Source organism: Pararge aegeria, chromosome Z, assembly GCF_905163445.1.
Source record: "Pararge aegeria chromosome Z, ilParAegt1.1, whole genome shotgun sequence".
Taxonomy (NCBI): Eukaryota; Metazoa; Arthropoda; class Insecta; order Lepidoptera; family Nymphalidae; genus Pararge; species Pararge aegeria.
The window spans coordinates 15,706,702-15,730,000 of NC_053208.1; the positions used below are offsets into that span (position 1 = coordinate 15,706,702).

At 34.6% G+C, this 23,299-nt stretch overlaps 1 protein-coding gene across 3 annotated transcripts in view; it reads right to left on the bottom strand.

Moving 5' to 3' along the window:
- LOC120636202 (polyhomeotic-proximal chromatin protein-like) overlaps positions 1–23,299 on the bottom strand; it is a 55,987-nt gene that overhangs the window by 23,612 nt on the left and 9,076 nt on the right. For all 3 annotated transcript variants that reach the window (XM_039907561.1, XM_039907558.1, XM_039907560.1), the window contains 10 exons: positions 23,072–23,227; positions 21,193–21,312; positions 20,012–20,106; positions 19,114–19,261; positions 14,573–14,663; positions 10,881–11,047; positions 9,967–10,104; positions 8,312–8,513; positions 7,115–7,278; positions 6,255–6,364 (listed from right to left, as the gene is read on the bottom strand). In XM_039907561.1, coding sequence (XP_039763495.1) covers positions 6,255–6,364; positions 7,115–7,278; positions 8,312–8,513; positions 9,967–10,104; positions 10,881–11,047; positions 14,573–14,663; positions 19,114–19,261; positions 20,012–20,106; positions 21,193–21,312; positions 23,072–23,227 — 1,391 coding nt within the window. The remainder of the gene's footprint in view (positions 1–6,254; positions 6,365–7,114; positions 7,279–8,311; positions 8,514–9,966; positions 10,105–10,880; positions 11,048–14,572; positions 14,664–19,113; positions 19,262–20,011; positions 20,107–21,192; positions 21,313–23,071; positions 23,228–23,299) is intronic.

Sequence of the window (23,299 nt, forward strand, 5' to 3'; positions counted from 1 at the left end):
AGCAGGTATGTTACGGGTATATATCTACATAAAAATAGGCATGACATTGAGACATTGCGCATAAGAAATAATTAGTTGTGGAATTTCCTTTGTAAAATAAATTACTAAATAGAAAAAAAATCCGTGCTCAGACAGAACTCACAGTGTAAGTTCTACCAATCAAAAGACTACATTTGTGAATAGAGATGTTATACTTGGTGTCTTGGTTGCTATCTACAGAATCTACAGACTACAGAATCTATATGAATAAAAGACGAATAACACTCGTTGAATGACTGACTGACTGGCTGTCTCTCTCACTCACAATATCTTCGAAAATACTAAGCATAACAACTGGACAAAATTTAAAAATTCAAAATTCATTATTAATTTATTTCAAGTGGGCCTAATATAAGCAATATTGAAACGTCAAGTCGGTCTGTTTGTAGTGACTCTACCGACGGTTCGTAAGGCAGATTCAGCCGCGAAGAAGCCGGCAAGAAACTCAGCAGTTCCTCTTTTTCAACATCAACTATTTACATACAACTATTTACATTTGTCATTTCAAACATCCACTAAATAGGAATTTACAAATTCTCTCGCGTAAAAAGGTTTAATCAAATGAAGAGTGGGTAAATTTATTAAATGTTTTTTTAACTTCCATGTCTTTCAATTCTGTAGTATAGTTTTAGAACTTGCTTGGGGCCGTGCCAATATTAGTAGGGCGATTGTCTAATATTGTTCAAGAACGTTAAAGGCAAATTCTTATTGTGTTACAATTGTCCATAAAATAAGACGTTTTAGATTATATTAATTCCCCCATAAAAAGAAACTTGCATACTTAAAATTATTGTCGAGTTTGACTATATATTTACAAATATGTACAAATAGTTAAACAATCGCCCAGTCAATGACCTAGTTACGCTTACGTTTGCGTGATATCCTTAATATTGTCTGTGTTAAAGATGTTAAAAAACTTTATTTCTTTAAATAACCAAAAATATAATAGTTACGTTATAAATTAACTATAATTTTAGTGATTTTAGACAACATTTAAGTAAATATCAAACAAGATTTTCTATGAAAGCTTTAGATTTTATTGAATTATGATCAAAATAATGAATTTCGCAAATTCCAAGGCCGATTTAGTGATTATTCGCTTTGAAAAAAAGCAATCATTAATAAGCCGCAAAGCTTAAGCTTATTTAAAAAATAAGCAACCTTTATACAAAATTTGAATTGCGGAACCCAGCCAGTTTCTCGCACATGATAAGAAGACGTCAATCTTAACGATAAAAGCAATAAAAATTATAAACAATGCCGTAGCTAGAGTATGATGCTTTAGAACGTAGGCCACTATCGCTTAAAAAAATAATAAAGGCGTTAGCGTCAAAAAATAATAAATGGCTTTCAATACATTTCTTCGCAAAACTGACTCTTTAAAATATTATTTACAGCACGCATTCCATACGATATTAATCACAACTGTGGAGCATAATTGAAATATGTTGTATGTAATTCGAAAATATAATCCGTAATATTTATATTACGCATATACCTAGTTCACGGCGGCCCTCAAAATACTAAACATAAAAAGTTCTTCGATTAGTAAATAATACCATCTTTACTGGAATTGCGGTAAATATGTTTAAAAGATGATGGGGTTTGCGAAAGTGAAAATGCATCCGTAGAACTAATGGTATCTACTTAAATCGAGATTCGTACCCAACGTAGGTAACACAAAATCGGTAAAAAAAAATATAATATCATAGAAATCGGCAGAAAGTTGTTTGAACTGATTTAAAATATTTATATTTATAAATGCTAGAAAGGGTATGCCGACGACTAATCTTGACGAGGTCCCAATATATCCAAGTTAGGATAAGAGTGCTCAATGTGAGATCTTCTACCTATTCGACCGCGTCAAAGTTAACTACGATTTGTATTAGATTGCCACCTAGCGACGCGTCTTGTGTTTGTTGAACTCCCTCAAATCATATGTAAGCTATTAATGACTAGATGCCCCGGTGAACTTCCGCAATTGCAGTTTGGCACTGCAATTTGCGCAAGACACATAAGGCATTTTCAAGAATAGATTTACATATCGTTAGATTAGTAGCCATATATGTAGTCTTAAAAAACTTAAAGCCCCTTTATGGACTCTTGCTATACTACTAGCTATTCTTTGAAATCGATCTTCAACGGCAGGGCTATGACACTTGGTTCTGTTCAGAAATTTGACTCTTACGTGTTCTATTCGCGAATAAAATTACTTTCCAAAGAATTACTAATAAATATATTGAAAACCATTGAATGATACGCTTTTACGCGCATTATTATTACGTGATCGATTATTAATCTCTTGGCGCTATCGAACCCTTCGCTTAAACAAGTTTTGCTCGTTGTATGTGCTATTAATTCAGCTTTCACGCCCTTAACAAAAGGAGGTATATTAAATATAGTCCACCCATTATCTAGTAGACCTTTGCGATATCAATAAATTATTATGGGAAGGTGGCAGGCGTATTTGCATGAATCCCGACCGCTTTTAGCGTGTCTGGACATGCGTTTTCCTAATAATTAAATAAATTTATTTTACATACGTAAAAATAGCTTAGTTTTTATATTTATAAATACTTAATATAATAGTTTAATACGTTAATGATTTGTTTTATAACATATAACATTGATATTGTAATAAATATTACGATTTGATAATTATAATAAATATGTACTTAAATCATGCAAATATACACATTATTTGCTAGTGCTATAGATTATTTTTCATATTTAATTGAATATTTAGAATACATAAGGGCTTCATTGCTAATAGTAGTAATACAACCAGAATAAATTTAAATTAAATATCATAAATAAATTAGTAAGATAAGTGCAAGATGAGTTAAGTAGGCTGAGTCTGCTTATCTCGACAACGTAGGAGATAATTGAAATTTGAGATACTCTTCAGAGTAAATCTAAAGAGTAAATCCCGAATTTATTGTATGCTATTAAAAGTATACGTGTTTTCTTTTAGATAAGCTCATTTATAATGCTCTGTTACTGTTTGCATTTGCTCTGTAAGCACAAAGTCCTCAGAAACATACTGCTTTCTTAAATCTGACATACATATTAAGAGGTATGGGCGTATTTTTTTTTTTCTTTTCGCGAACTTTTCAATCCTTTTTTTGCGACAAAAAGTAGCCTACGTGAGAAATGCTCAAGGTAGGCGTAAACGACAGTCTCTTTCCTATTTATTATCTTGGTAGGGATTTGTTTTTGCAGGAAATTTAATAAATTACATATTCATTGATCGATTTTCAAGGTGTGCACGAAAAATGGTCCGACATAAAAATCAGTAGCCTGCTATCTTAAAAAAAAATTGTATATTGCAGATCGAGCTTTAAAATAAGTGCATAACGTCGATTCTACTCAGACGTTATGTTATCGAAAACCATCAGATAAGCAAACTCTTTCTGTGGAAAGCGTAGTAAAAGAAGGCTGCATAGTATACGTAGACTTGTACTTGCTTGATAAAAAATATTAAATTCGATTAAATAAGCAAAATGCAAAAAGTTAAAAGCAGAAAGTTATTAATATAAGCATTATAATAATATAATATCACTTTATAGTCTACGTACCTACTTTAAATGATAAACATTACAAATTATAAAATATTTTATAGGATCTTCTTTATTTTAGTTCCGCAGTCAAATATGTAACGCGCAAAAATTATAAAAATAGTAATCGTTATTTAAAAACCCTATTTATTTGCCGAATATAATAAGTAACAGTTGCAAACACGAGTGCATTTTAAGGTATCATTAAAAAACGTTGTACCAACTGAATGATCGTGTGGTACTGTGCTGAGAAATTTACTTGTGAAACAAACACTATCTAGTTGGGAAAATGAAAACTACTTAGTTTCTAATATTCTATTCGTGATTTTGGTGAATGGCCAAAGTTTATGACTACGGAACACTACCGTTATGCATTTACTAACACTCTTTTGACTAGTTACTATACCTTTTCTGAAACTAAAGTTTTATCAAGGGCGTAAAGGCTTAATTTTGGCCACTAATGGCTCTAGCTACGGTACTGTTATGGCCAAGGCCCACTGAAGTGACGGCAAATCAAGGATTTTTTTAATTGATTAATCATAATATACCATACCAACATAACTTTAAAGCGCCAATTTGAAGTATACGGGTTGCGATATAAACGGAGGTAACGTTTAAACACAGTGATTTTTTTTATCGTTGTTCATCGACAGCCTCTTTATCAACGTATATCTGATTAACAGTAACCCAAAAAATTGCTTTTCAGCATTCCAAATAATTTAAGTTTACTACATAAGCTTTGAAAAATTAAAACAACAATTTCTGCATTCAGATTTATGGACTGTAACTTACAAATAAACCACCAATTCGAACGTCTTCTGGTGCATGAAACGACGACCATTTCTTTCATATCCTCATAAACAAAACTTTTCATTTAATTTTCAAATTTTTTTTTGGTTTTTAGTTAGAAGCAATTTGACAGTTGTTAATAACGGTCATTGTATAACAACGGAAAAAACACCGTGCATATTTAGGCTATACCCAAAACTTAATTTTGGTGAAGTTATAAATTGGGTCCAGAGATAAATAAAAACGTGGGGTATTTTACTGAAACTAGATTTTTCCGCGATAAAATTTTGCATTCGTCAATTCATCCGCATTTGATATTTCTACGAAATCCGTCAAATGGTGCGTGAAGAAGTAACAAATAAACCAACTTTCAGTTTCATAATATTATTATTTTAGTTGTATTGTTAATGTGGTATATTACGTATCGTCACTTTAAAAAAATATTGCCGTGCCATCTTATCAATGAGCGCTTGGCCCGAGTATGTTAAAACCTGATTGCAATATTTATATTAGTAATATTAGTCAGATCCAAATCAACTTGGATACATTGCATCCTTATAATACAAAAGTGACCTTATTGGATACGTTATTAACAAACATCATGTGAAAGTCACCCACATTGATCGGAATAGGTTGGGCAATTTTTTGTGATTTCATGACTTTATCTTAATATGGTTATGCCATGGAATCCCACAAGGGAATAATATATCGGTATAAATAAAACCGACTATTAAAGCAGTAACGCTTAAGAGTCCTTCAGATGAACGCTGGACTAGCCAAACTTTGCATTGCAGTCGATGCAATTCCAAGAGTCATTAAACTATCCAGTAAATGCATTGGCTAATTGGTCAGCTTATGATAAAAACATTTATGACTGTTACATGTGAGGAAAAGACAAATTTAAATTTAAATACTGTGTTTCAGTGTTATCTCCCTCTTTAAATGAAATCAAACAGAACTTATCCTTCATTCTTATGAGAGGTCTGTGCCGAGGGTGGATAAAAAATATTTAATCGTAACAAGTCATAAAGACCCCCAAGGCTTATCAATAATAAAACACAATTTGAGAACCTTGACCCAAATCACACTCTACCTGTTCCGATCTATGGGCACAAAAATAAAATTGTCAGAATAGTCCAAATTGCGACTGGTAGAACCTGTATACACCCGTAATGTGCTGAGCAAACTTAGACACATTGTTACCGAGTCGGTACTGAATGTAAAGTGTGAGATTTTTTACGTTTACTAATTCGATCGAGATTCTATTAACTATGATTTATACGGTATCGAATATCGATAGAGCGCCATCTAGCGGCAATACGGCTTCAAATTATTATAAATAGATGGCGCTCCTACGATACGATATAAATCGTAGTTTACTTACCTGCGATCGAATTAGAAAACGTAATTATCACGCTTAGTACTCAGTAGTTGGATACGGTCAGTACTTGTTTCTGGGCAGTTATATGAAGAAAACTTTATTTAGTAATATATTAAGTAACACTACAAAAGTTTCTTCCTTTATTAACATTTAGTTTTTAGTAGCTTAAACAACACAACTTCCAAAAAGCTAATCCGTGTGTATCAAGTTAAAGTAAATAGACACCAAAAGTGTCTGTTTAAAAATAAATATTCGAATTAAGCTTGAATCCAACACAGAAGACTTGAATCCAATCTAAGACACAAAAGTATCTCTGTTTGCGCAGCACACATGTCTTACTTAAAATGAAGACAGGACAAGAACTACTCTTGTTTATACGATCTCGTTAGTTTACTTCGGTCACTTTTGTTTTATAAGTGCAAAACGCTCGGGCAGAGTCCTGATCGACTTTATAAAATGCCCTTAGCCGCCCGAGCGCGTTTACTCACTGCTGCTTTGGCTGCTGAATTTGATGCTGCATCTTATTAGTCTGGTTGGCCGCGTCTTGTTTCGAAGTCGGCGCCGGCGATCTTACGCCAGGTTTGCCTCTCTGTTTAGCCTGTATTTGTATGAGATTTCACTTACATAAATGCGATTGAGGGTAGATCCTGCATTCTCCACTACCAACCAATCTAGGATTAAAATGGTAGGGGAAGCAAAATAATATAAGATAATTAAAAAAAAATAAAAAAAAAGCTGGATCGAACTTTCATGCAACTCTGTCTGAAGGAATGCATCTAAAAAGGTACTATGATTTAATTTTTAGTTAGTTTTCTGTATGTATGTAGTATGTAGTGTTGCATTATGTTACACACGAAACTAACGATAGCCAACGTTAAATAGTTGGATTGCAAAGAACTACTATCATACTTGATAAAAGTTAAAAATACTAATATGTTTATATAGTTTACTAATATATTTATATACTATTCTTTTCGCTATCTTGATATTTGCATACCACTTTATTAACAGCAACGTCATAATCAAAAAGTGTTGCAATATATTTAAAATTATTATAGTTCTTTAAGTTCCATAGTGCATAATTCTTCTAAAATAAGAAGTAATGTAATACTATAATTTGTTTAAAGTAGCTTTTATATATAAGGAAATTTTATTTAGTTAAGGGTACTTACTGTGTTAGTTGAATTTCTTAAATACTCTAAGGCACTAATTAACCAGTATCCATTGTATTTCTATTTAGATGACGTCGCGTATTCCATTAAAATGAGGTAAATATAGTTTTGGTTAGTTTAGGTTTATCAGTGGAGTGTGTACCATATGTTAACGAATTTAGTACAAATTACGTGACCTGATTCTGGGCTTGGTTGGCGCTGGTCTGCGTTGACACGGAGGACGCTGGGCGGATGGCGCTGGACGGCAGAATGTTGGACAGCGTTCTCGAAGTTTTGGCCATTCCGTCCGACGATGCGCGCGGTTTGGCCGTTGTTGCAGTGGCGCATGACACCGAAGCATCTGTAGCATCAATAGTGACCCTTATCAAAACACTTCAATTCGGCATTCAGTCATTAGTTATTATGTAATAATAATTTAACTTGATCTGCAGGGCACGCCACGAGATAAATATGTCTACCGTTTGCTCGTCCTATTTGTATAAGATAAGAAGGGTTAATGGCTAGACATATAATAGATAGGCTAGACTTTTAATCTCTATCTGGCGCGCGTCTAATTTCCTCTGGAGTGCCATATTTCTTTAATAATATCTCGAATGATGTTATAAATTAAAGTAACTTTCATACAACCTACATTGTAGCTGATTTGAACTATCGTCATCTATCAAGTTTTATCGCATAAACACAAGCTTTGGTCAATACTGATGCCAAACTAGGAAAGTAATCTTCGCTTTGAATACGCCAGAAGATAATTAATTAGTATGAAGATTTAATTTTCTTCCTTAATTAATTAATCGTAATGCTTCATAGAGATTCTATAATAATAAAAAAAAACACAAAGATTCAAATAAATAAGGCAATGAATCTCGCATATTCTGGGAGTTGATTATAACAAATGTAGAACGCTATAAACTCGCATGATCTTGTATGATCATTAAAAGCTAAAAAAAAAATCGCAGTGCAGATAAATTATAATCACAAAATAAAAATAAAACAATAAGCATTGCATATAAATATCAAAACAACGCTAGCAGTTATTGCAGTACTTAAAACTTATATAAATATTGATATTCCGCAAACTATATACATAGTTCTTCATGTTCCCAATGTGAATTTAAGCATTTGAGTGATCCTCACTCTGACAATGATTCCAACAGATTAAATAGGTTCCTTAGATCGTTTTAAAAACCCGTCCAACCTCAGATCAATAATATACTAGATGATTAGCGAATCACGTACCTAACTTAATTAGGTTGAAAATATCTTGAATTTGTCCTTACCTAGGAGATATATTCAACATTGCACTGCATACCTAGTTAATTACTAAATATAGAAGCGTATAAAACTAAATGTATAAGACAAGAAATGCTACTAACTGTTGTGCTGCACATTGTTTTGCGGCGAATGCTGTATGAACATCGAGGTTTGAGCGTCCGGTTGGGTTCCCCGGATAAATATGGGATTAGGAGTCAGCAATCCGCCTGCGGGCAAAGTCCCCGCCTGCAAACCGCCCGCCCACACTTGTGGCAGCGCGCCGGATATCTGCCACGGCGCGAATTGCATCGTCTGACTGCCAGCCTGAAAGCACCGGCTCACATTAATTTTTCTAAAACAGAACATCATCAGTCATAGATAGTAGCACCCATTTTGGATATTTACAAGATTAAATTAATGTAATCTATGCTAGAAAACACAATAACATAAGAAAAAATCATGTGATTCTTCATATACTTTACGCACATAACTTTTTTTTATCGTATTCAAATATGTAATTCAGTATTTCGTCTTGCATCGACCACTACGAATAAATTAAATACTAACTAATAAAAACTTAAAATAATTAACAACAACATAGGAGACTAACTTCATGCTACATATGTATACCTATTTTTACGTAGTACAAAAAACGTGTTTTATGTTCTACTTGCGATTTTGGTACAGCTGTTGCAAAACTGTCGCAGACTGTTGTCGTGCAACGTATTAACGTGCATTTGGACCTTGTATAAATAAAATTAGCTAATACTTTTTAGTATAGAGCCTGGCTTACTTACTGCCCGTAATTTCCTTTATATGGCATCAACAGTCTGCGAGCTGTCGTGTTTTAAAAAAAATCCACGTGTATGACATTTAATTCTTTGGTTCAAAAGAAAGATTTTTTTTTCTTAAAATGCTTTTTATCTCATTAAAGCTAAAACTTATGCCGAGTCTTATCGGATATAAACCGATTGAAATGAAAACGAAGACAAAAGAATGTCTGGTCACTGAATTCTTTTAAATCACAACACTCATTAGTAGACACTAAAACACAAACCAAGCACAGAAATAGAGAAAACTAAGTGCACTATATATTATGTTTTCTTTGTCAGACAATGTTTCCATAGACTCAATTATAAAGGCATTACAGTTAATGAATAACACTCGCTGTGCATTGCATTTAAAATTGAAACAAATTAATATTATCAACAAAGACAATATATTTAGAGCAAAATTCGCAAAAGCTTACTTCAAGAATACAAGATCACAACAAATCTACACAGATAACAGGCAAAAACTACCGAGTAGTATGGAAAAGGTACTCTGTAATCGCACTTTCTTTAGGAGGCCTTCTATTTGGTAACTGGGAAGAAATTTCCCGGTAAGGTACAACTTTATTTGGAAGGAAATGGTTTTTCTTCAGGAAACTTTGTGACGAGTTCATACAATTTTATTTATATGTCCAAAAATGCTTAATTAACATGCAAATATTTAGAACTATCTACATTTACATCCTACAGAAACATATAGAAACACAATAAGCCATTATGCGATACAATACATATGAGGTATTCTACCCAGTAAAATTATTTCGGTGGCCACCAGCAGTAGAACATATTGGGATATTAAGAGGCTAAGCATAACTCCCACATTTGTACCTCCGTATGATTACGAATAGATGGCACATGTGTGGTTTTATCGCCGGTGAAAACCAGTTCTTCGGAGAGTAATACTATTGGGCGACCATACTAGCTGGATGGATAGAAACTTAACAAACCTGCAGTGGACTGATGATCTGCGCCTGAGGCTGTTGTCCAAGCACTGGTTGTGACACTTGCACGCACTGAGCTTGTACGGGCACGGTCTGCGTACCGCCGCCCACTTTTGCACCAGTGACTTTCCCACCACTCATCACCTTAATGATAAGCAATTACGTTAATCATCAGCCTAATTCATGTTCCACTGCTGGGCACATTACTCCATTCTTATGGAAGAGTCATAGGCCATCGCTCTGTCTAAATGCTGACTAAGATAATGTAATGCGACTCCTTGTTAAGGTTTAGAGATTTCCACAACCGACGGCCTAACGTGCTCTCCGATACGAGGAAGTAAGCTGAAGGTCAAATTTGAACTACCGCAGACATACACTCGATTTGGATAACAGGTGCACAACGCAACATTTACATTATAGCAAAACATTTGCAATGCAGTACGATGCGCTGATATGAATGAATAATATGATAAATGAATGCATTATATAGAGTACTTACCATTAAGCATACTTTACACGAAGCCAGCATTGGCTGCCAGTGGCAATGGCAAGCAATGCTGGCTTGGTATTGGCCTCGTATAAAGTTTTTCAAGCCAAGCCAGCGCCAGCCCTGCTGCGCCTATTTTTCAGGCCAGTGACCTCCATCCGCGTTTCCCGGCCCCGCCCCATCGATGCGAACACGTGTAGATGCTTCGCGCGAGTCTTTACGAGTAACCGTAGAGTACATATTATCGTTAAATTTATTTTCTATTAACGTCACCCCAAGTAAAATCCAGGAATTACTGGCCTCGTGTAAATAAAAAGTGCGTGACCAGCGGTGGCTTGTCTGCTAAACTGAGGCAAGCACACTGACAGACTTATAACGTTCAAATCATGCTTAACACATACATGTACACGTAGAAGCTGAGATATGAGCTCACCTTATGCATTTCACCAGGTTTCTGCTGCCCAATGCCAGACACCGTGGATTGCGAGTGCGCAGGCAAAATACTTGGCTGCGAGTTGATTACGCCCAAGGGACTGAACACGAAGGTTTGGTTCTGAGTCGTGGGAATGGTTGGAATCGTAGTGTAGCCAGGGAATTGAGCTATTTAAAACAAAAAAGACAAATACTGTATTATAGTACATAAATGTCAATTATTAATCCAATACACCACAGTAATTGTAACTAACACATTCACGACAACAATTATCGAAATGCAATGAAATGAGACGTAAAATGTTATTGAATAGTTGGTTTGAAATATAATATAATAAGAAACGACGACCTATTAAATGATTTACTTACGTAGACGAAATATAAACCCTGCTTAGTAAAAGTTGCAATTGATAGATAAGGTTGTATGAAATTTTCGTCATACTTATTTCGTAAGTATTAGGGTCCAATTTTAGTAAAACGATTGTTTTAAAGAATGAAAAACATGGGAAATGACGTGATGAAAGATGAGTGTAAAAGCAGAACTAAAAACACTTGCAATTAATATCTAACTACTACTTGTAAGCATAAGCCACCTTACAACTTTAAACAAATCCAAATTATTTGTCGATTTTAAATTAAGCACGAAATAAAACCGTTTGTTAATGCGCGAATTTCGGGCGTTGCCAGTACGTACCTTTATACGTTTTGGAAGCGCCCAAAATTTAAACAAAGTTCAATTTCTTTGGTTTATTAGTATATGCGTTGAAGCATGGGCATTAAAGAAAGATCACTTTTGCAGGTGGAGTTTTGTGTATTAACATCAAACATAGATGATAACAAGATGATCGAGGCTCCAAATGAGAGGCACAAACATTAAGAGCTTATCCAAATGAGACGATTTGCTTGCATTTTAAATTTAAAACTCATAAGCATTTAGACTCACGTCTTCAGAGAATGACCATATTAATAATGCCCCTAATTATTTCCTACACGGCACCGTATCGGAACGCTAGATCGCTTGGCGGCACGGTTTCTCCGGGAGAGTTGTAACACGGCCGAAGCTTCCCACCAGACCATATTTAGAAAATAAAAATTACCAAATTGCCTCCTCAAGGAATCAAAGCCAGGCCCTCTCAACTCAATAGACCACAGCGCTCACTACTGCGCCAATGAGTTATACTACATTACATTTTTTACATGAGACAAGCTTCTATAATAGATATTCTTTCTTGCTGAGTATTCGATAGTTATTTTTACAGTAATGATTTTTTTTTTTTGCTTTGATCTAAGCTAAAAATTAATAAAATGATGGAATGAGTAGAATGGAAAAGAAATCCCTTTTTTTGGATTTTCCCATTTACTTTAGTTAATCCATTTATTTACACCAGAATCTGTATATTATTCAAGAAGTTTAGTTGAGGTGGAAATATGTTGTATGTTATATGTATATATAATTCCGTGACTATAGAAGTATATCATATAATCGTATTATCAGATTTCGTTTACATCAGCAAGACAATGGTCTCATATAAACAAGCTCTCACATAACATTAGCGGTATAAGCTGTCATCAAATATCTTTTTTTCTTCGAATACTAGCTATTAACAAAAATGAACGCACGTATTCTTTGCAAATTTAGCCAATCAAAAAAAAAATATATATATCCCTATTAAAACCAAGACATAGGCATTCACATGATTTAAATATCACGAGACTTGAAATAAAAACGAAATTCATGGCAAACATTTATAAACCTTGCTCCTGATATGTAGTGAGACCTGTAAAATTAACTGTAACCTAAATAGTGTTGCAGTTCTTAAACCAATTTGATTTCTTGTACTATATGAAAAAAAAGGAATAAGACTAAAAAAAAATTAATAACGTTTAAAAAAAGTATTCTACGAGTATATTTATTTATAATTCAGGGTGATTTGCTATTGTCCCATGACGAGATCCATTTTGGAAGATCTTTATCATATCTTCACCAAATAGAAACACTCCTATCAAATAAAAGAAAAATATATATCGAAAACTGATTAAATGGATACAAAATTTGATTTTTTTCCCCGCGTCGTTAACTTTATTTGATAGAATTTTATAGGTTGACGAATACTGCATTCTATTTTTGCTTTTAAAGGGCTGAGCTAGCGTATTTGCGTGAAGCAGTCCACAATCGCAATTCTTAGTCACTAGATGGCGCTGTACAATTGCTGTCAACCAACCATATTATCAGTTAGAAAAGCTTTCGTAATTATAAAAAAAATATTACTATTATTATTATTATTATTATTTTTACATATTACACACGTGCTACTATGATATTGGTATATAAAAGTAATGTTATATTATGTTAGTAGCACGTATATGCTATTTGCCACAAGTGCGTTTTATCACAAAAATTACAATTACTTACTACTGAAAACGTGTCGAATGGTTTCAAATCGTTGTGCCATCGTTGTGCAACGAAAATTCTATAGTAGAAGTAGTATAAGATGTTACAATTAAAGTAATTTGAATAAAACCATCATTAAACTGATGTTTTCAAATCCATAGTAGACCAAATTTAATATGCGGTTTAATATGAATAAGTATAAAGAATCACAAATTTTACGAGATAAAACGTTATTGTGGCAAATTAGCGCTTATCAGGATTTTAAGATTAGAGGGATTACATTTGAATTTGAATTAATTATCTTTTAACTTAAATTATGAGAATAAAATTGCAATAAACTGTTATTGATGTTAATTCGGTAGAGCACTAATCCCAAACTTTGTTAAATTGCCAGACTAATAGTAGTTTTATCTTTTTAACTGGAACATTTGTGAAAAGAATTTAAGCTGAGTTAACTTAGAAAAACAACTGTTTACTTCTTAGTATAAGCTAATATAGCACTAAGCGGTCTAATTCAAATTTATCGCCACACTGTTAGACCTTCTCGAAAAAATTGTTTTTTTTAAATGTAGTTTATCGCTTAATGACACCTCAAAAAAATCTTAAAAAACCGCAATACACGCGGACAATATCTCTATTTCATCTCTCTCTGTCTCTGTTCATCAGCTCTATTTTGATTCATTTAAAAATTTTTTAGCTATACTTCTTGACCCTACATATTTATACTAAGACGCCAGGTTTGTGGTCTTTATTTTTAAAACTAAACTGACTAACTACCTGTGGGAAAAAATTATGCTTTTATCCTGACCACATTATAAGGAATTTTATCGTTAAGCTATAAGTACCACTACAGCTCTCAGTTAAGAATTTGCGTTCAACCGATTCAGCACCACTATAATACATAGTTATAAAAAATGTGACATATTATGATTATACACCGTGTAACCGAATGAGGAAATAATATTTCATATGTTTACTTATGACAACCCTATTGAAGATAAAAGACCGACACGGGCATAGTACCTACGATACGTGAAGCGTACCTAATAAAGTAACAGGAGTCACATGATTTTAATTTTGCATTTGATGTAGGGGCTGATTTATTTTAGTAAATACTACGGTTTAATCAAAAACTATTAGATTTAGATCTCACAGATAAGTCTCAGAGTTAGTATCCCTTTAAAGCCGGTGAAGTATTATTTCGATTTTCATTTACACATTGTATGTTCAAAGAAAAATACATCTAATTACGTCAGTAATAATTCCAAAAAGGCTACATAATAAACTTTAACTAGTCTCACCAGCTTGGCCTTGCAGCACTTGCTTTCCCTGCGCAGTCAGCATGTGTGGAGCCAGTTGGTTACCCTGGAACGGTTTGCCAGCCGCAATCACCTACAAAACAAGCAAAATACACATGAACCTTAAAGTGCTGGAAGACGCATTTCTAGTATGATAATAATGACTAGAACACTTTTTTTTCATTAATATAAATTAAGTTTAATGTTATTTAAACTATTCTTAATTTGTATTATTTGGATTTAATTAACTATAATTAAATTTTCTAAATTAATAGTGTGAAGTTTAACATGTATACATTTTTCATGTAATGTACGCATCATAAGTGCCACCTAAGTCATTAGGCTCTACTTAAATAAAGATATTTATGACTTTGACTTTAATCCGTTGATAAGTTAGCAAAGTTGTTATTTGTACGGATATTTATGCATCAACAACCTTGCTAAGTAATAAATCTATAGATTAGACGGATAGAAAATGGACATTAACATAGTACCATCTTTTTAACAATGAAAACATAACTATTTTTATTCTGATAATTTAGTTATGTTTAGCGCAATTTGCAACAATATTGACAAAATTATTATATAGATATACGTGATAACAATATTTATCCAAGAATATTGTTATCACGTGAACGCGATGCGTACCGGCGTATAGTATGCGTCTATTTTATGCCGAGCGATAGAAAATTTATGATAATCAGGCTTACGACGATACATATCTCTTGACACCTTCAGATACGGGCTTAAGTAAGTAAATACATTATGTAATATACAATACATCAACATCACAATGGTTTTCACCATATCCAGGCTCTTCACGTACCATATCTGGGCACAGGCCTCCTCTCTTCTAGGATCAGCAAATAGCAAAGACCCAACAGACTGCTCGATTGAGAGTTGGTGGGGATTATCTATTTTAAGTTATAATAAGCGGGACGAGCGGCTTAACGTGCTGATCGAAGAACCAGAATTAGGACCGCCATTTTCCAACTCCCGGCTTCTAATAATATAGCGTTCCGGTACGATGCTGAGTAGAAGCTGACTAGATGTGGCTATTATTATACCAACCACCTATATCCATACTCAATAATCTAACTAGCACATATGAATGCAATAAAAAAAATTAAAAAACAGCCCGAAAATATTGTTAAAATCTATTTAAAGGGAGTACCTTTAAGAAGATTTTAACAACACCCCTTTGCTCTATATGTAAGGTATGCTAATCTATATATATAAAAGAAGTTTGTGTTAGTTACACCATTTATAACTCAATTTTTAAACTATCCAAAACATAATATTTTGTGCCCTTACAAGGAAGTCGAACCCAGTACTTTGTGATCCGTTATGCTAATCACTAGACCAGTGGGGCAGCTAATGTAACTTAATGATTGCTTCAGAGATATTAAATTATTTAAGTAGTGTATGCGGGATAGTAAAAAGCTTATAAACCTGATTATTTGTGCAAAACAATTGATTGGATTTCAATTTTAAAGTAAGTAATTTTAATTAATTAATAATTATTATATTAGTTAATGTAATTTTATTATATTTGTTGCCTAAAAAATTCATTGTATTGTTACATTTCTGTTACAAAAATTATATTAAATCACTATAAGAGTAAAAAATAAAATTCATAATTCTTTCCTAGTATGCAATACTTCGAAGGCGTTCTTTTACAATCAGATCTGATCCAGAATTAATAAAGTTATTTCGCTAAGAATATTTCGGTTGTCAAGCAAGAATGGTTTTATAATGAAATCGCTGCCTACTTAAAGATAATAAAAGCGAAGGGTGCAATAAAATTTTATGGGAATAGAAAAGTGGGAAGGTATTAAAAATATATTGAAAGATATCTTACGTAACGAATGCTTAGCCTCTTGAAATATGATAGCTGTATATTTATAGGCAAAAAGGACTATGTCCCGTGTGTATGGCTTCGAGGCGTTGATAAGACTGTGTAAACTACTGGGATAACGCTTGTTATGCAAAATATGAAATCAAATTCAAGAATCTGTATGCATGAAGTGGTAGGCACAATTGAAAAACGATGTGCAAAGCAAATTTTTTGGCCGACTCAACGGCTAACACTGTATAATGAAGCTTATGTTAAAAAGGTACCTATTTCTTGCGTTTTACAGTGATATTTTTGCACGTTTTGTGATAGCGGAAGGTTAAAACAAAAAGAAAATACGTTTTTATCATCTTACTTGATATTCTTTGTAGCATAGCATAAATCGACAGGAAACATTAATTTGAATTTAAAGAATCAGCTTCCGTATGTTACTGTTCGCAAAACTCGAAAGTAATCGATAGGTAGATTAACTTGAAAATTTTACACAACGCGACGCATCTATATATGTTTGTATATGTTCTTTATCCTTAAATCTATACGTGAATGGGAATAAATATCACTGAGTTACAGCGAGCCGGGTCCGTTTTGTTTAAAAATTAAAACTCACTCTCTATACATACGGTCGTGGGTCGGTCGTTTTTGTGCATAGCCCGCGCTTTAAAGAAACGATCATCATCATCATCATCAACCATTAATCGCAGCTAAAAGGCACGGGTCTCCTCTCAGGTGGGGGGGGGGGGGGGGGGGTTACGACGTTGGCAACCAAGCTAGCAAAGTGCTTGCATTGCTTAAATTAAAAACGCGTATAACTCCAAAAAGTTAGATGTGCGTGTCGGGAAAACAAAGCCGAACCGTTAACTACTAGTCTATCATTGCTTCTCACACACAAGAATAGATCAGCGCCTAATATTGTGCGACGTACTACCTTTTATTATTTATTGGCACAAATGGATTCACATACTTATAAATGGGCACGGGCCGTGAGGCCTCGCGATTCCGTAGCAACACGCCGCATTAGCATGTCGCATGACGGTGACGCGAATATAGGCGAATATAGTTTTCATTTCAGTATCCAGTTAATAGTGTTAACAAAATCCGCACAATGGGTTAATCGATCAGGGCCCTAATTCTGTTAAGCGTTGAAAATGCATACAGCACTCGCGTCGTAAGTTGGCCGGTCTGAAGTTATAAATAACAAGTGGCTAGGCAATTTCGGCTAAAAAAAACAAGTAGGGTTAGAGACAATTGCTTAGCGTCTCGGAAAGCTTACTCCACGACGGCTTAGTAAAATACCATGGTATTTGGAACTCGTTACAAAATACCTATGTCCATTGACATGATGATGTCCCGAATGCCTGAACTTCGGACACCTCTTCATGCAAGGTCTGTCAATTTTGGAGTCACAATTTAAATGTTTTACGATGAGAAAGTATCGGAGCCCCATTTTCAACATAGGTTATAACAAATACAGGATCGGAGCATAAAAAACCTGTATTGTCGATCAATAATTTGAAAAGTATGTTCAAGCTTTACAATTTTTGGTCCACCTTTTAAGCAGCAACATTTATAATATAACTAGAAAAGAAGGAATACCTATATAAATGGCATTCTTACGCCGTAAGGTCGCGTAAAATCCCCAATTATCAGCACTAAAAGTGGTTGCCACGGGTTGTTTACATAAAATAACTATAAAATATAAATACTCCGACATTACACACATCGCCATCTAGCCCCAAATTAAGCGTAGCTTGTGTTATAGATATGCGTAGCATAAATTATTTGATATTTATCAGTCAAACTTAATTTTGTCTTTTATCTGTTTATGTCGTCTTATCTTAGTCTCTTTATCTATTTTTTATTTGAATAATATAAATAAATACTTATAATATGCATAAAAAACACCCAGACACTGAAAAACTTTCATGTTCATCACACAAAGATTTTACAGATGCGTGATGCCAATCGGCCGTAAAACTACTTTTGCAGGTTTAGTTATAAACACAAAATGTTATCAATGCATTTTTTTTTATTAGTATTTATTTATAAGTAAATATTTAAGTATTTATTTTAGCCACAAAAGGCAGATTTCTCCAGTAATTAACACAAGTAGGACCACGGGCACTAAATATTAGTGCTAATGTTGAGCCTGTTAAACTTTTGTGGGTTTTTTACTTTTATTAATATTTAATAACATGCAAAGCAGGATTACAAGAGATTTTTTTTTGTATTTAGTGAAAAATTATCGAGGTGACGTGTAAATAATCGGAAGCGGTTTCTGTAATGGGTACGCTTACCGTTAGATATTAATACCATTCCATTATAGTGCGGCAATGGTGATCACTACATTTGTTAACCGGGGGTCACTACAGACTGACTCGACGTTTCAAAAGTGCTCATAAACTAGACCTACTGGAAATAAATGAATTTTAACTTAACGCGTCTACAATCGCTTAAATCAGTATTTTTTTAAATTAACCGTTCAAACGAAATACCTTAACATACTATAAATAAGAACTATAATCCTGAATCACAACGGCAGCACCATTAAAATAATAATACTTTAAAGGATGGTAGTGTGTAGCCCCTCGTCTCGTAGTTATGCCTATCGCCTCACAATAATGAAAGAAAATATGTATGTACGCTTTCTTAGTGCCTGCGACAGGCCAATTGGAATTAGAATATTATTTACCTGTATCTGTTGGGAATTGATGCCAGGATGCAGAGCTATGTTGCCGGGCATCAATAGTGGGCCTTGAGCATTGTACAGCTGTTGGAGATATGTGCTGTTCTGCAACGGCTGCTGGATTACTTGTACCCGACTGTGGCCCCAATCGGTGCTAAATAGAATAAAGATTAGACACATTACCACAGCGACAAGTTTTACATCTCGGCTAACGTGGGCAGGTGACAATTATCTCCCCGGGGAAAGGATAAAAATTTATCTTCTCCCATAGCTTTATCAACTCTCAGAGCACTGGCGGAAATAATATCCAAATAATTGATGTGTAATAATAAATGGTCAATTCCATGCTCCCGTGCTAAAAACTAAAATCCAAACTACCATCTGAGATGACTGGATTTGTCTTACTGTCTTACTCGCACTCAATGGCGCCTACGGAATTTCATAGGGAAAATATCTCTATGGAATTCCATAAAGTTACGTTTAAACAACGTATAGCAAAATTACGAAATAATATTGAAGGATGCATAAGTATATTTCAAAGGAATCGCACTGTAAAAATATTAAATTCAAAAAGCATATTTATTTTTCCATACAATAGAATTTAAAACATTCAAGTGTTTACTTATGACAACCTTATTGCAAATAAAAGACCGACGCACGTTTTGTACATGATTATAATTGAGCATGTTGGGGCTGTATCTGATTTCTTTCAGTAAAAACTATGGCAGTTGCTTATTCGAAAACTATTAGGTTTTCGGTTTCACAGATAGGTCTCAGAGACAGTACATAATGTACCTCTAAAGCATGTGAAGTATTATTTCGGTTTTCATTAACACGTTGTTTAGTTAGCTGTAGGTAAGACTTTAGCTTTAAGGAGCAAGAAAAAAAAAACCTTTATCTTTACCTAAGTTGCTGTGGGTGTTGAGTATTCTGTGGGAGACTCTGTAGAGGTGGCAATGATGCTTGTTGCTGTATGCCACCAGCTTGCTGTTGCTGTACCTGGAAGAACAACATTTGATAACACTGCTTCGACGATACTTTTTATCACATTGCTACGTATAATGAAAATATTTTAATACAAATAATGAAATCTGTCTGACGGTGTGTTACAAAGTTAATAGGATAATAAATAAATAAATATACTTCGACAAAACACACATCGCCATCTAGCCCGAAAGTAAGCGTAGCTTGCGTTATGAGTGCTAAGATGACTGATGAATATTTTTATGTATAATTTATATAAATACTTATAAAATACAAATAAACACCCGGACACTAAAAATCATTCATGTTCATCACACAAATATTTTCCAGTTGTGGGAATCGAACCCACGGCCTTGGACTTAGAAAGCAGGGTCGCTGCACACTGCGACAATCGGATATTATATTAGTCTCATTACATAGAGAATTATTAAGCAGTGATAGCCCAGGGGGTAAGAGCTCGCACGTTTTAAGACCTAATTAAAATATTACTTGCTTCAACGGTGAAGGAAAACATCGTTAGGAAACCTGCATGCTTGGGAGTTCTTGATAATGTTCTCCAATCCGCTCTGGGTCAGCGTGGTGGCCTTCACCCCTTCCCGGTGGCGTGTATAGGGTTTTTGACCAGGGTATGCATTAAGAAGGAAAATGGCATGAAATGGAAAAATCCTTCGCATTATCCAAAATTAAGAATATGCAGTGCTTTCGTGCATGTATGAAGTGCACGCCACTGCCCCGTCCCACTGTGGGAGGAGACCCGTGGCCTGTAGTGGTAATGGGAATGGGTGGATATGAAAACACTGAGTATTTTATGACTAACATCTCCGATTTACAATGTACAATGTCACACAGTCCAAATTCATAATAAACTGTCCTAAGTTACTCATGGCTTGTCAGTTCGTCTAACTCAGTATGTACTGTTATACCGTCGAACCCTCTTGCAAATATGAGGACTTGGACTTAAAATGGGTAGTGCGTGTTATTTGTTAACGGGGTGTTATGGATTACCGCACCCCATTACAAGACAAAATTTCCGACAGAATCACATTTCGCTTTCTAAACGTTTTCCCTACCACGCCCTAGAGTTTTCAGTAAACCACTCACTTGATGGGACATGCTGCTGGGCATGGACGAAACCACAGTGACCGTCTGGTGATGCTGCGAGGAGTCGTGCTGAGACATGCTTATCTGTTGCTGGACAACTTGCGTTTGACCGTCGACAATCTGAACGAGAAAATAATCGTTTAAAGTAATTAAGCGAGCATTTATTTAACTTCACTGACCTCAATTTAATATTAATGCACAGGCTGCTTGCACTTTCTTTTTGCCTCCAATTAATTGGCGCTGTGAGTTGTAAATTGAAGTGAATTAATAGGAGTTTTCGAGTAGCTAAAGTTGTAATGACCAAAACGCCGCAATATTAGTTTTATAGTACTGTGGAAGTGTATAAAATGTGGTGGACCAGATTTTAGCTGTTTAGCTGTTGCTGTGGTGGACCAGATTTATAAAAGCCTGTCCAATGGTAAAAATAAACATCAGTGCTAAAATTGAGTTAACTACATATTGTTTACATCTTTAATTTTGACACACGGCGGATACCTTGTTCAGCATATTTACTTTGTAGCCGCTGTGAAGGATATTAAACATTAACAAAATATTTACTGATGCGATCAATATATAATATAATATTTTGAACTGGAATTCAGCATATTTTGTCATCTGTTTTAGCATTTTCTTGGTCTTGTGCTGGACTCTGAATATTTTGGATCACCTACCCGGTATTCACTTTTTTCTATACAAAATAGCGACCACTCAAAAGCTGTAATCAAAACAAGAATATTATGAAGCGAAACCTCTCATGGTGTGTGGAAGGGTGTGGTGGTGTAATTTAAGCTTTATTGCGTTTAATTTTTGCTTCAATTATTCACTGGTAGTGAGTAATTAAAGCAAAAATTAAACGCAAAAATTTACTCTGAATTTTTTTTTTATTAAAATATTTAGCTCAAATTACCTTTAGACGGTTGATATCTTGTGGATCTAGACTGATTCATTTACTTAATACCACCATCACATTTCGCTAATATCTCGAAACCTAATGCTCTAAAAGTCCCTTTTGATAAAAAATACATAAGCCATGTTCCATACTTTTTTTTTTGTTTTGCGTGGTGGAAAAGCTACCTCCGACCCTTGGGCAAGACGGAGTTTATGTGGGACTCCCCCCCCTGGGGGTATACCCAAACTAAAAACCTCCACGGCATGTCCCTCTTGTTGGCTTTGTTAGACGCCCGGGGAACCCGGTATATACCTCCCAGATGTCTACCAACCACCCCAACTGATTTTTGGGGCTCCCGCACCCCATACTAAAAATATGAATAGAACATAGAATTCGATGACAATGCATTACGGTGATCATAGGATCTGCGCTTTAACTAACGTGAACTCACAGAGTTTGGGCTCGTCAGATCAGTGGCGATAAATAACCGGCTGAAAGGTTCGATAAAGGAGAAATCTCAATAAGTGTAAATATGAATAAGCTTGCATGACAACTCTTATGTCTGAGGGAGGACAATGATGAAGACTAGGTTGGGGCACTCTTACTTTAAAATGCCAACTGAAGTGAGGCATAGGTGGCTGTTACTAGCGGACCCCAGCGCCATCTGTCGGGCTGATTTGTGAATATAAATCATCCAGGGTGCTACCCAAACGCATACCAAAAAATTAATTTAAATCAGTCCAGCCGTTTAGGAGGAGTTCAGTGACAGACACACGCACACAAGAAATATATATATATATATATATATATAAAGATATATATAAGGCCAGGAACCACAGATGTTTAAAGGGTGATCCACAACTTCGCGGTTCGTATCAGAAACCTTCTATGCAAGCTGATTTTATATTAACAAACTTGTTTTCTTTGTATTGTATTTGTACTATAGTATAACATAGGTTTGTTTATCAGGTTTTGATTATTCTCACTCACCTGTTGCTGTTTGATCTCTCCCGGCATGCCGGTTTTCTGATTCTTGTCGAACAGAAGGTTCACGTTGTTCTGAGGCGATGCCAGGAAACTGAGATTAATTTCACCGATTCCAGGCACGTTAAATTGCTGAGTGTGCACCGGTTGATTGTTTACAACCTACCGAGGGGACATAATTAATTACTTTTTATCTAGTTTTTTTTCCAATACGTGTACACTTCTATAGGCAAC